Source organism: Ochotona curzoniae, unplaced genomic scaffold (assembly GCF_017591425.1).
Source record: "Ochotona curzoniae isolate NIBS_2020 unplaced genomic scaffold, NIBS_Ocur_1.0 scaffold_461, whole genome shotgun sequence".
Taxonomy (NCBI): Eukaryota; Metazoa; Chordata; class Mammalia; order Lagomorpha; family Ochotonidae; genus Ochotona; species Ochotona curzoniae.
Genome location: NW_024467120.1, coordinates 10,314,516 through 10,327,179, shown reverse-complemented (window position 1 = coordinate 10,327,179; position 12,664 = coordinate 10,314,516). Strand labels below are relative to the sequence as shown.

General features: G+C 46.9%; 1 protein-coding gene across 2 annotated transcripts in view; it reads right to left on the bottom strand.

The window, feature by feature from the left end:
• MRS2 (magnesium transporter MRS2) overlaps positions 1-12,460 on the bottom strand; it is a 30,224-nt gene extending 17,764 nt beyond the window's left edge. For both annotated transcript variants that reach the window (XM_040967556.1, XM_040967557.1), the window contains exons 1-6: positions 12,176-12,460; positions 11,751-11,824; positions 9,291-9,327; positions 8,132-8,244; positions 5,905-6,078; positions 3,356-3,486 (exon numbers count right to left, since the gene is read on the bottom strand). In XM_040967556.1, the coding sequence (XP_040823490.1) occupies positions 3,356-3,486; positions 5,905-6,078; positions 8,132-8,244; positions 9,291-9,327; positions 11,751-11,824; positions 12,176-12,335 (689 nt within the window). In that variant the 5' untranslated portion in view covers positions 12,336-12,460. The remainder of the gene's footprint in view (positions 1-3,355; positions 3,487-5,904; positions 6,079-8,131; positions 8,245-9,290; positions 9,328-11,750; positions 11,825-12,175) is intronic.
• Positions 12,461-12,664: the final 204 nt, after the last annotated feature.

Here is a 12,664-nt window from a genome sequence, read left to right as displayed (position 1 = left end):
TGACTTGTCCCTGGGAGGTCCGCCTGTTCGCTGCCCGGTGGCCAGCTCTGGGGTTTTGGGGCTTTGAATTGCTGCTTAGGTATCTTCAAGTTAAGCCTACTGTACTTTTGGGATGTTAATCAATCGTAAAAACTCCCAATGAAAGAGTAACTTTTCCTTTTAAGGTAAGCAAAGGTAATGAGACCTGGTAGGTTTGATGAGAGGGACCAGATGATCTTTATGGAAAAGTCTGACATATGAACCTGCTATCAATCCTGTGTAGAACTTGTAATCACTGAACAAAGCTGACCACTGAACACCAGTCCAAGCAAAAGCTAAGGCTCGGGCTTGCCTAGCAGGATCATATCCTATTACCTGACATGATGGACCAGGAGACGGGTCACATTAGGCAGGGCCAAAACATTAACTAGCACAAGAGAGAATCATATCCAGGGATAGATTCTGAAGGGGATGTGTGGGCCAAACCCTGTGAAAATCTAGCACCACTGTTTAGCTCAAAAGTTAGGGTGGTGATGGACTAAGCTACGTGTGACTACGGAATCTGCCATCACTCACGGATATAGGAACTGATAACAGTTTGGACTGGTCAAGGTAGCAGCACCCAAATGTGCATCCTCAATAGGGTGTGGGGTGGGCCTAGCTGCAACGTTCACCAGCTCATCCAAGGCCAAATGGAAGGACAGACTATGCCTGACACTGGCATGTAGAAGAACTGGGACTGGGAGTGGGTTAAGTAGAGGAACTTGGGAAACTCCCCTGGCGGGTCATAACTCCCGATGGTGAACACATGGTCCAGACCTGGGGGTCGGACAAGCTGGGCAAAGTAGCTCCAATGGCTGGCTAATGAGTGGATTGAAAATGGAACAGGGTGACCAGGCAGGACTGAGCTAATCTTAGGACAAAAGCAAAATTAGAAATCAGGATGGGGCACGGGTCATGTGGAGCTAGGCTCTTGCACCTACTGGTCTGCGTGAGCCAGGGACGCTAAGCCACAGTGTCTAAGGCAAGGGCCGGGCACAGGAGGGGGGCTGAACCAAGCTGAGTCAGAGCAACTACTGGCATGCGCATGACCTATGGCTGGGAACAGGCCCAGTTGGGGAGCTAAGGGAACACCCTAGTTGGGGTGATATTTCCCACCGAGGAGCGCAGGGGCTAGAATGGGGGCTGCGTTCTGATCTGGACTGGGACTGGATGCACCAGTCCCAGGCTAGACTCCAACACCATCTGGTGCTCTGGAGGACCAGGGTAAATGTGGGACAGACAAGGCCAGGTCTCAGCCCCTACCAAGCCATGTGTGAGCTGCATTTGGGTATGGACGAGCCATGGCTGGGCTGAAACATCCAACAGTAAGAAACAGATAGGGTTGAAGGCCAGTCAGGAAAAGTCACTGCTCCTGCTAAGACAGGAAGTGGACAGGGCTATAACACCTGTGTGCCTCATGTGGACTAGATCAGGGAAAAGCCAGGCTGGGCTAACTATTCCAACTGGTATAAGCAAAAATTAGAGTGGATGAGGGTTGGTTGGGCTTTGCCGCAGCATCAGCTGGCAGAAGCTGGCACTGGGGGCTAAATCTGTCAAGTTACACTGCAGAACCACCTGGAAAGTGCATAATCCAGGAGTGGGAGTGGCCTAGAAGGGAAATAGTGGACTCCTTCCTCTTGGGTTACCACTCCCATTGGAGGGCATGAAAACCAGGACAGGAGAGGGGAAGGGGTGGCTAGGCAAAAAAGGCACCCAACAGCATGTGTGTGGGCTGGATAGTGGAACTGGTATGGTTGAACTAGGCTTCAATGTCCATTGACATGTATGAGAGCTGAATGGGATGTGGGACAGACTGGACTAGTCTGCTGCACAGACTGGCAAACCAGGGTAAGGGGTGGGCCTGGTGGGGGTTATTGTAGGTTTCTCTGACTAGGCTGCAACTCCCACTGGTTTATGTGAGAGCCGAGTGTGTGCTGGGCAGAATCAGGCTGGACTGCAACACCCATTGGTTCCAGTGGAATTTGGGGCTGGAAACAGAACCGATCCAGGAATTGCATCCACCAGCTGATTGGGGCAATGGACCTTACCAGGCCCTATAGTTACAAGAACACACAAGAATCTGGTCTGGGATCACCTCAAGGTTTCTTTTGAGATCTCCCCACTCAAACTGCCGGACTCGGAACCCTAACTATGAAAAGACAGAGAACAGAACAAGTCAATCAACTACCCCAGCCATACGTTGGCAGTGAAAAACTGGGCAAATGGACAGTCTCAGATGGACTATGTCAATCAGTGGATTCTGTAGCGATCTCATCATGCTTGGAATGGCAAGACTGGCAGTAGTTCATAAGTGTTGAACTATCAAAACCACTTGAGCAAGACCCTCGGAGCATGCCCCACATCAGGGACCTGGGATGGGTGGGAGACTGGGTGGAGCTTCTCCTGTTATTTCCCCCTTTACCCCAGATATGGGGAAAAAAAACAATGTGGAGATGATGGTCTTACCCATTTTGCTGTAGCCCTTGAATCTTTGTGCCCTAATTATGTAAAGAATGTCAAAAATAAAGAAAAAAAAAAGAGAGAGAGAGAGAGATGGGACTGGAGAAAGAACTGAACCAGCAATTACAACCACCAGATGAAGTGGGTGACAGACTGAGCCGGTCCCTATAATGGCTGGCACACACAAGAGTCAGGTCTAGGGTCATCTCAGATGAAGTTTCTTTGAGGAACCTCTCCCTCCCCGCCCCCCCACTAAACTACCGAACTCAAAACTCCAACCATGGGGAATATCACAGGATCTGTATTCTGGCCGTGGAGTGCATGTGTCAGAACTGGACATCCTCAGCTGCTGAAGACAGAGCAGTGGACGTTTTGTAAGATGCACGTGAGGGAACATTGCAGTTCACTGGGGTCTGCAGAGGACATCTACTACCATAACAAAGGAGGGCAGAATGGAGAATCTAAAGTGGACTATGTCAACCAATGGATCTTGGAAGAATATCCTCATCCCTGGGGCAACACTATCAACAGCATTGCAGAACTCTTGAAACCACTTGAGCAGTACCCTCAGAGCATGCTCCACAGCAGGGACCCTGGGATGATATCGGGTGGCCACTCCCTAACCACAGGTACCGATGTAGTTAGGAGGCTGGGTGCGGCCTCTCCTCGTCTCTTCCCCCTTCCCCCAGATACAGGAAGAATAAAAAGAAAATTGGAAACAATCGTCTCATCCACTTTCCTCTATTCCTCCACCCTTCTCACTCTAGTTGGTGGCCCACACATGGGCATGCATCCTTCAGTTATGTAAACATAAAAAAAAAGAGAGGGGGGAGACATGTCTCTAACACCCACCTCAGTAAACCACCCTACCCACCTTTTGCCATTTTGCAGTAAGACATGCAGTTTGCTTCTGTCTACAGAAGAGTGTTTGGGATCCACTAAGGCTTCCAGTGTCTCAAGGATCAGTGGCTGCAGAATGTCGAGTTTCCCTTGAAGAGTGTTGATCTAGATAACAACATGACCTTTCATAAGGATTAAAATAACCTTTTTAGAATACTCGGGATCAGCAAATGCTCTAGTTAAACACAGCAGCCCATAACAGCTGGAAACAGCCATAGCACTTGAGAAGAGATCGGTGCTGCAAGGCCTCTTCTAAAGGCCTCCAACACTTGATGTCTTGGGTGCAAATAACTAAGCATAAAAGCATCACTAGGCTGACATGAGGCTGATGGGGAGTCATTCTTAGAATGATAACCACTCCTCTGATAGACTGATTAGGAAAGGAATGGGAAATCAATGTATTAAAACCTGCCATTCCACAGTTAAAACAGAAACCAGGGCTTAGCACGATAGCCTAGTAGCTAAATCCTTGCCTTGCACATGCCAGGATCCCATTTAGGCAGGTTAGTGTCCTGGCTGCTTCACTTCGCATCCAGCTTCCTGCTTGTGGCCAGGAAAGCAGTCAAGGCTAGCCCAAAGCCTTGGAACCGTGCAGCCGCATGGGAAGACTGGGAAGAAGCTCCTGGCTTCAGATCAGCCCTGGCCATTGTGGTCACATGGGGAGTGAACAAGTGGACAGAAGACCTTTTCTCTATATCTCCTTCTTTGTATATCTGCCTTTCCAATTAAAAAAAAAAAAAAGTTAAAAAAGAAACCAGTATGTCTTTTTTTGTAAACAGAATACAACACAAAATAGCTATGATTAAAACTTCTGAAAATCCAAAGTTATTTTGGACTTTATAAAAGCAAACACATGCTCCTTATTTAGGGTAACAGACACGGCTAATATTTAGCAAAAATGCACTTACACAAATATAATAATTCATAAAATACTAAACTACTTCCATAAAAGTTGTCATAAACAACATAACATTAATTAAACAGTAAAATTGACGGAAAATTCTATCACAGTGTTTCATTTATTTGAAAAGCAGTGCATCAGGTAGAGCATCAGACAGGAGGGAAAGCCGGAGAGAGGTTATCATCCATGTACCGGCTCACTTCCCCAACTGTGAGAACAGCTAGGTCCATGCCAGGCTGAATCCAGGAGCCGAGAATTCCACCCTCATTTACCATATGGATGACAGGGGCCCAGTTTCCAGGAGCATTAGCACGGAGCTGCACTGGAAGTCAGACAACTGGCACTCACACCAGATGCCAGAATCACAAGCCACAGCTTAGCCCATTGTTCGACACTGCTGAATCTCACATCTTGTTTTACTCAGAAGCACAATTACTGTGAAGCTAAGGGTCTTTGCAGGCAGTTCCTCCATGTACTACCCTAATGGGGCAGAAAAGATAAAGTGCTTGTGGGGGACCAGGAAAACAGCGAACCTCCTTTGCTCAGGGCTCAATGGGATTCCACAAACATCCAATGACCACCATTTTAACAAGCCAGGGATTAGACAAATTGTGTGTTTCTAGGTCAATCTGAGTTTTGAACAGCAATTTATGTTTAGCTGCCTCAAGAGTCTGTACAGAAAATGATGGACTTCTTAAAACATTTTATATGTAAATTTGTATCATATTTATAATTTGGGCACTTTTAATCACCATCCCTCAATAAGCATACATCTGTATAAAGGGAAGCTAACTCGACATGAGCCTTACTAGATGCTCCATGGACGTATTAGGCGCAAAATCTTCAGTTCTAAGGAATAAGACAGAAGTGCTGTCATCATGCAGGACCTTCCAGTATTTTGATGAAATTATCAATGTTTTCCTACTCAAGGACATTACAGAGCAGGAATACACCAACAGTTACCTAATGAGAGGCCTGACGCAGGTACTCAGCCCAGTGGTTGAGAGGCCTGCATCCCACACTGCAGTGCCTTGCTCCTGCCTCTAGCTTCTGGCGGATGCAGGCCCAGGAAGGCAGCCACGACAGCTCAAGGAACAGGGTCTCTACCACCCACAGGGGACACTTGGAATGGCTGTGGGTTCTTGGCTCCTAACTACGGCTTGACCCAGCCACAGCTACTGGGGTTATTTGGTGAGTTTCACTGTTTCTGCTTCTCAAATAAATACAAATAAAGCTGATTTATAAATTTTGCTTTGCTCTTTAAGAAGAGGCTTACCGGGGCCCGGCACGATGGCGCAATGGTTAAGGTCCTCGCCTTGCATGCCCGGGATCCCATATGGGTGCCGGTTCTATTCCCGGCAGCCCCGCTTCCCATCAAGCTCCCTGCCTGTGGCCCGGGAAAGTAGTCGAGGACGGCCCAAAGCCTTGGGAACCTGCACCCACGTGGGAGACCCGGAAGAGGCTCCTGGCTTCGGACTGGCATAGGATTGGCCGTTGTGGCTCACTTGGGGAGTGAATCATCGGACGGAAGATCTTCCTCTCTGTCTCTCCTCTCTGTATATCCACCTTTCCAATAAAAATAAAACAAATCTTTAAAAAAACAACAAAAAAAAGAGGCTTACCCAGTATTGCAAGAGTGCTTCTATCGCTCTGAACTCAAAAGGTAATGGATACGTGACAAGCTGACCCTCTCCGGCCAGCTGTGAAGGGAGTTCCCGGAACAGCCACGGCTCTAAATTCAGGTTACGATAATCCAGTATCAGAAGACACTCTGGAGTTACCACAGCTTTCACATACTGTTAAAACATAAATAAATGTAAATAACTACAACACACACACGCAAACACATATACACATATGTAGTTATAGAGCGGTAAGGAAAAATATTCACAAAATTGGGTTTAACATACTTTTGGATTAAAAATCAAACCGAATCGGTGCTCATATTTTTTTTAAAAGAAAAGCTAAAATAACCTGTAAAAGTCTCAGTCACTCTCAACATTTAAGACCTCAAGTGCAATCATGAGAAAAACACAATAGGAACAAAGCCTTCCAGAAAGTTAAAGACAGCCCATGTACATAGAAGTTGTCATCACCATGGGAGAGAAAGTCCCCTCCATCTCCCTTTCCCTGGAAAAGCTTCTGTTTATAAGCATTTATCATTTTTGCCTTTTCTCTCTTTTTTTTTTTGCTGCCAGTGAGGGAAGGAGTCCCTTAAGGGTTTCCACTATAGGAGAGCCAAGAGTTCCTGGTTCCTGCCTGGTACAGACCAGGCTGCCACAACAACCTGGGCAATAAAAAAGCAGATGGATGACCTCACCTTCTCCCTTTGTGCCTTTTTTTTTAAAAAAAAAAAGAAGATTTGTTTATAATTTTATTATTTTTTATTGCAAAGTCAGGTATACAGAGAAGAGGTCAGAGAAAAAGATCTTCCGTCTTATGATTCACTCCCCAAGTGATCACAACAGCTGAAGCCGGGCTGATCCGAAGCCAGGAGCTCTTCCGGGTCTCCCACATGGGTGCAGGGTCCCAAGGCTTTGGGCCGTCCTTGACTGCTTTCCCAGGCCACAAGCGGGGAGCTTGATGGGAAGCGGGAGCTGCCGGGATTAGAACCAGCGCTATCTGGGATCCTGGGATCCCGGTGAGTTCATGGGGAGGACTTTAGCCTCTAGGCCACCATGCCAGGGCCCTTTGTGTCTTTCTGTGGCTCAGCCTTTCAAGTAAGTAAATCTTTTAAAAGGATAAATTAGACTTCTTTCATTTTTCAAGATTTATTCATTTACATATCTGAAAGGCATAGCCACAGAGAAGGAGACACAAAAAGATCTTCCATTCACTGGTTTACTGAAGCCAGGTATTTAATTCAGGTCTCGCAGGTGGGTGGCTGGAACCCAAGCAGTTGAGCCACTATCTGCTCTCTGAGGTCCATAAGCAGGGTGACCAACAGCATAGTAGGCAGGATTGGATCTGGGACGCCAGCACTGTGAGCAGTGGTCTAAACTGCTGTACCAACCTATCACAGTACCAACCTGACAGGCTTTTAGGCAAGATTTAATCTTTACTGTGTTTAGCTCACCCGGGAAAGTTTCCTTTTATTCAATTAATTTGAAATTGTAAAGACAAAACATAGTGCCCCAATTTAGACCAGTAGAATTAGAAACTTCTAGATAGAAACTGGCATCTTCCATGTTAAAGAACATGGAACCAGCACGGTGGCACAGCAAGTTAAGCGACTGTTTGCAACATCGACTGTCAGACATAATGACCATCAGAGTGCTGGTTTGAGTCCTGGCTGGTTCACTTCCAATCCAGGTTCCTGCTAAGGTACCAGAGAAGGCAGGAGGATGGCCAGACTCCTTGGGCCCCTGCCACCGGGAATGCAGCTGCTGACGCTTGGCTCTGGCTAGGCCTGGCCCTGGCTGTTATTGCAGACATTTGGGAAGCCAGTCAGAAGGTGAAAGAACTGTGTTTCCATTCTCTGTGTTGAGAATTCTCTGTGTTTCCATTCTCTGTCTCCATTCCATGCTCTTTCAAATAAACAGATCTTATAAAATAAAAGAAAAAGAAACGGAAATTAGAGATCATTTTTTTTTCTGGTTTGTGAAAATTTGGATACAGAAAAGCTGAAAGATTTAACAGTTATTATATACCTGACATTGAGGTAACACAATTAACTTCCTGCCAACTTTGTCTCATCACACAACAGTATCTCTCCAAAGGGGTACTTCTGAAGGATGCTAGCTACTGAACACAGCAGCAGAGTGCTTGCTCGAGAGACTGCGTCCATCTAATCCATCAGGTGCTCTTAATCTAGAAGCTGACCAAGATAGCTAAGAAGTGGGGCCATACCTCCATTCTCATGATAATCCTGTTGTTTCTGGTGGTGATGCTCATTGAGTGCTGGAACCTCAAGTCTCTGGCCTGAAGGCCTAACTCTTGATACAATTCTGTTTTCTTCCTCTCTATAAAAGAAAAAGTGGACTACGTAACAAAGAGTTGAGGTTCTTTACTTAAAATGCCTTTCCCATCATCACCAGAATAACTTCCTATTTTTAATAGAAACAAAAGGTAGTTAAGTTTACCTAATTTTTTTTTTTTAAGTCCAGGCAAATTATTCTTCTCCCCTCTCTGGGACATATCATAAATTTTCTCTATGACCACAAGCTCCCCACGGACATGCTAAGCACCTTCAGTAGCCATTTCTGGCTCTACAGATAGGTCGACTTTCTTGACTGTGAACTGTACCCAACCACATTTTTGATTTTATTCCCTCAAAGCACCATCTTCAATACTACTAAGTGTGTGATCATATAAATTTCACATTTCTTTGTTCCAGGCAGATATTGAGTCAGTTCTTTGTTCTCCTGATTCTACCTGAAAACTAAGAGAACATGTAACAGATGAGAAAATCAACACATTAAACTGATGACAGTAGGTCTACCTGCACCGTCAAGCCACACGTGCTACAGGGCTGCAGCAACTGCCCGCAGGAGCTCCTGAGCAAACACCACAGGACACTCCTGCAGGACCTCAGCTGTGACAGGAGCAGGGATCACAGGGCTGGACATGAAGGGAGGCCCGAGGCGGGCACATTCTCACACAGTGAAGTATCAGCATGTCACTGCCCGTGGAGAGCAGTCAGTGGCAGAGCCCACGTGACTGCCACCAGTGCCAGCTCCCACGTCTGCTCCTCGCGGGATTCTGTCCTAGAACAGGTCTCAGGGGAGGAAGGCAGGGAACAGGAGATGGACAGGATGTGCCCCTGAGCTTCAGGACTACACTCCAAATTATGTCTTTACCATTATATGACGCAGCAGAAGTGGCTTCTGCCAGAAGAAACCCCTTCTGGCACACAGTCAGTGTTGCCAGTTCCACCAAGGTTGAGGGACGCTGAAGAAAAATCTTCAACACACTTGCACAAAGAACATTCTACTCAAAAACACACTTTCCTGATTTTCATCAAGTTCATTCATTGATTCAAACAATTTACAAGAGAACAGATACTCACCAAAGGAAGTAACATTCCCGTCTTTGTCAAATTTTGTCTGTAATAGATAAAAACAAATACTTTTTGTCAAATGTGTATGCTAGAAGTATATTGCATTATGACTCACCACTCCAAAATTTCTGAAATGCAGATAAGAACATAACTGAATTTTTCTTTTAAATGCCTTTTCTCTTTGCTAGGACAAAATCTGACCTGGCGGAACATTTTCTATCTTGGTTTGTCTTAAAATCTGATGGAACAGGGTGTGTGTTACTAGATAACACTGCTTACAGAGAAAGCCCTGACTGGAAGACTGCACAGGACAGAGACAATTCCGAACGAGGCTCCAGGTGGGCAGCTGCAGCTCGCCCTTCCTGGACAGCAGTGGCTCTGGCAGCTGGCCATGACCCCGTGGCACCCAGGAGCTGTGCCTCTGAGATGGCAGCCACTGGCTCTGTGGGCACTCTAAGCCATCTTGGGGATCTGAGTGATCACTTAGGGGCCAGAGAGGCTGCCCTGCGGAACGGCCTGAGTAGACCTGACCAACTGTGACCAGTCTAGGAAATTAAGCTTAAGAAGTCAGGTTTGGGTCTGGTGTGATAGCTTAGTGGCTAAAGTCTTCTTCTTGCAAGAGCCGCGATCCCATACTGTTCTAATCCCAGCAGCTCTGCTTCCCATCCAGCTCCTTGCTTGTGACCCGGGGAAGCAGACAAGGATGGCCCAAAGCGTTGGGACCCTGAGGAGGCTCCAGGATCCTGGCTTCGGATCAGCGCAGTTCTGGCCATTGTGGTCGCTTGGGGAGTGAATGAGTAACAGAAGCTCTTCCTCTCTGTCCTCTTCTCTGTATATCTGACTTTCCAATAAAAAAAAAAAAATCTTAAAAAAAAAAAAAAGTCACATGGGTGGGCACCCAGAATCAAAGACTTACAGCAAAGGCCCCTGATGGTTGCAAGATGTAGAAAAGGCACCTATTTTCCTACGGAGGATAAATTTTCTGCAAGTTATCTAAGTTCTCCATATTTTCTGACCCTACATGCTGGACTGTACCAATTACTATTAAATATGCACCTTTGTAAAGATAATATAGTTGTAGTACAAAGTCTTTGGTTATTATAACGGAAACCTATATACAATATATACACATTATATATACACATATATATACACACACACATTAATTACAACTCAGTAAAAACCTACAAAATATGGTTAAGCTTGCTTCCCATCAACAAAAGATCCACATGAACACATAACTACCAAAAACATCAATATGGAGGGAAAACTTACATCAAAAGAAATTTTGTTTGCATAACAGACCAGCTTTCCTCAAATTTATTTAACAAGTGCATATAGACACTAAGAAAAATTGGGAAATAAAACTGTTTATCCTATGAAATGACAATTTTTAGAAAAAAAAAAACAGCTTACTAAATGTCCTGTCAGATATTTTCCTATAAAATTAGTTATGATACACAAACTTCTTTCCAGTCTCTTAAGTTACTAACTACACATAAGAAATACATTTACATCCAAGTCTTTAGAATTTTTTTTTTAGTTTAGAAAGCTTCACACAAACTGTGGCTTTTAAAACTGATTCCTTCGTGAGCAGCTCACTTTTTAACTGCACCTGCTTCCTCTCCTGTGACTGACCAGTCGACTGACCTCACCTGCAATACTTCTGTTCAATGAAACTGCTCTTTCAACAACAAATAAAAGCTATACTTTTCACAGGTGATGCTGGGGTGGTTACTTTGTTCTGTATAACTTTCGTGTGTCAACAAGCTTAATCAATCAGGAAATTAAGTAATCAGACATACTGAATGTTTAACACATGTAAGGCATTACTCTAAGGATTTTAGAAACATAACATGACTTGAATCCTTACGAGAACTTCCTCAGGCAGGTTACCCCTAGTCTAATGATGAGAAATCCACAGCACGAGGAAGTTCTGTTACCCAGCTCGCCTACTTCATCCAAGAGGCAGAACTGAGGTTCCATTGAGCCAATTGAGCACAGTATAACTCAGACAGCAAAGCAAGCACATTAAAAGCCCACTAATATTCTAACCAACTCCCCAAGGGTCTTGTCTCCAGCCGAGAAAAGAAACACATGCCTTTTTTTTTTTCCTGCAACATTTCAGGAAGTTTCTGAGACAATGGCCTTCAAAGTGTGCCTTCCAAGTTTACAGTGCTGCCCTCAAGACATTCACGTGTAACTTCCTGTATGTCAGTGCAAGCCCCTAGGAGGTGAACAAGCCTTAAAGGCTTCCAAGTGAGACTAAGCCCCAGTGGCAACTGGGCACTGCACAAGCAGGTCTAGCCTTTTTGTGTGTAAAGCTCCATGGTCAGTGACACTGTGAAGCGCAGCCCACAGCCAGATCAACAACTCAGCTTGCAGCATAAAGCTAGCGTCTTGGTCAACCATCCGACCCAGTTAACACGTATGGAAAGTACTTTTCTATAAACCACGAAGTGCACTCACCACAGTAAACACTGGAGACACACTGGCTAAGGTAGCTTGAGACGCATCAGAAGTTCGAAACCGTCGCATTTCACCTGAAGAACGAATCAGAGTGAATGCTTACGGACTATCCAGGGCACGGGGTGAGCGCCGCACGGCTCCTATTACGGTCACAAGATTTGCAGGAGGAAAGGGCAGTGGGGGAGAGGGAGAGCCAGCTTTGCCGGTCAGTCGCTGGCAGGACAAAGCGCGGTCGTGTTCTGGACCTGGAGGGACGCCCCCGCCCCGTGCACCTGTGCAGGGCCGGCCGAGGCTCGCGAGCGAGCTCACACACCAGGCGGCCAGATGCCGTCCTTCACCTGCACAAGGGGACCGGCCACCCCAGGACGCACGACCCGAGCCGTGACCCCTCCCGCATCCCCAGGCGCCCAGCAGGGCAGCAGTACCTGCCGCGCGGAGCTGGAGGGGCGCGCAGAGCGGAGCAGCCCGGCTGCGCCCCAGAAGGTCGGCCGCGCCGCCGTAGCACACGGCGGAGCGGCTGGAAGGAGCCAGGCCCAAGACCAGGGTCCACAGGGTCCGCCGGGACAAGCTCCGCAGGCACGCCATGGCGCTGCAGCATGCACACCGCAGCCAGAGCCCGGGCCGTCATGCCGGACGGTGACGGCGCGGTGGGCACTGCACTCCCCACGACCCCGCCAGTGCGGCCGCCGGGTGCAGCGCGTGCGCACAGCTTGCCTGCGCGCCACTTCCTGCGCGTGCCCGGAAGGCGCTTCCCTGGGCCAATGGGAGTTGGCCTGCCGCGCTCGGCGCTTATCTACACCTGTGACAGGGGCGGGGAAGCGGTTCTGCTTGGGTTTAGCTTCGCCCGTGGCAAACGAGCTGTTTAACTTTAGTTCTCCAGCCTGATTAGCTTGGCTTACAGTGTGGATTGTTTC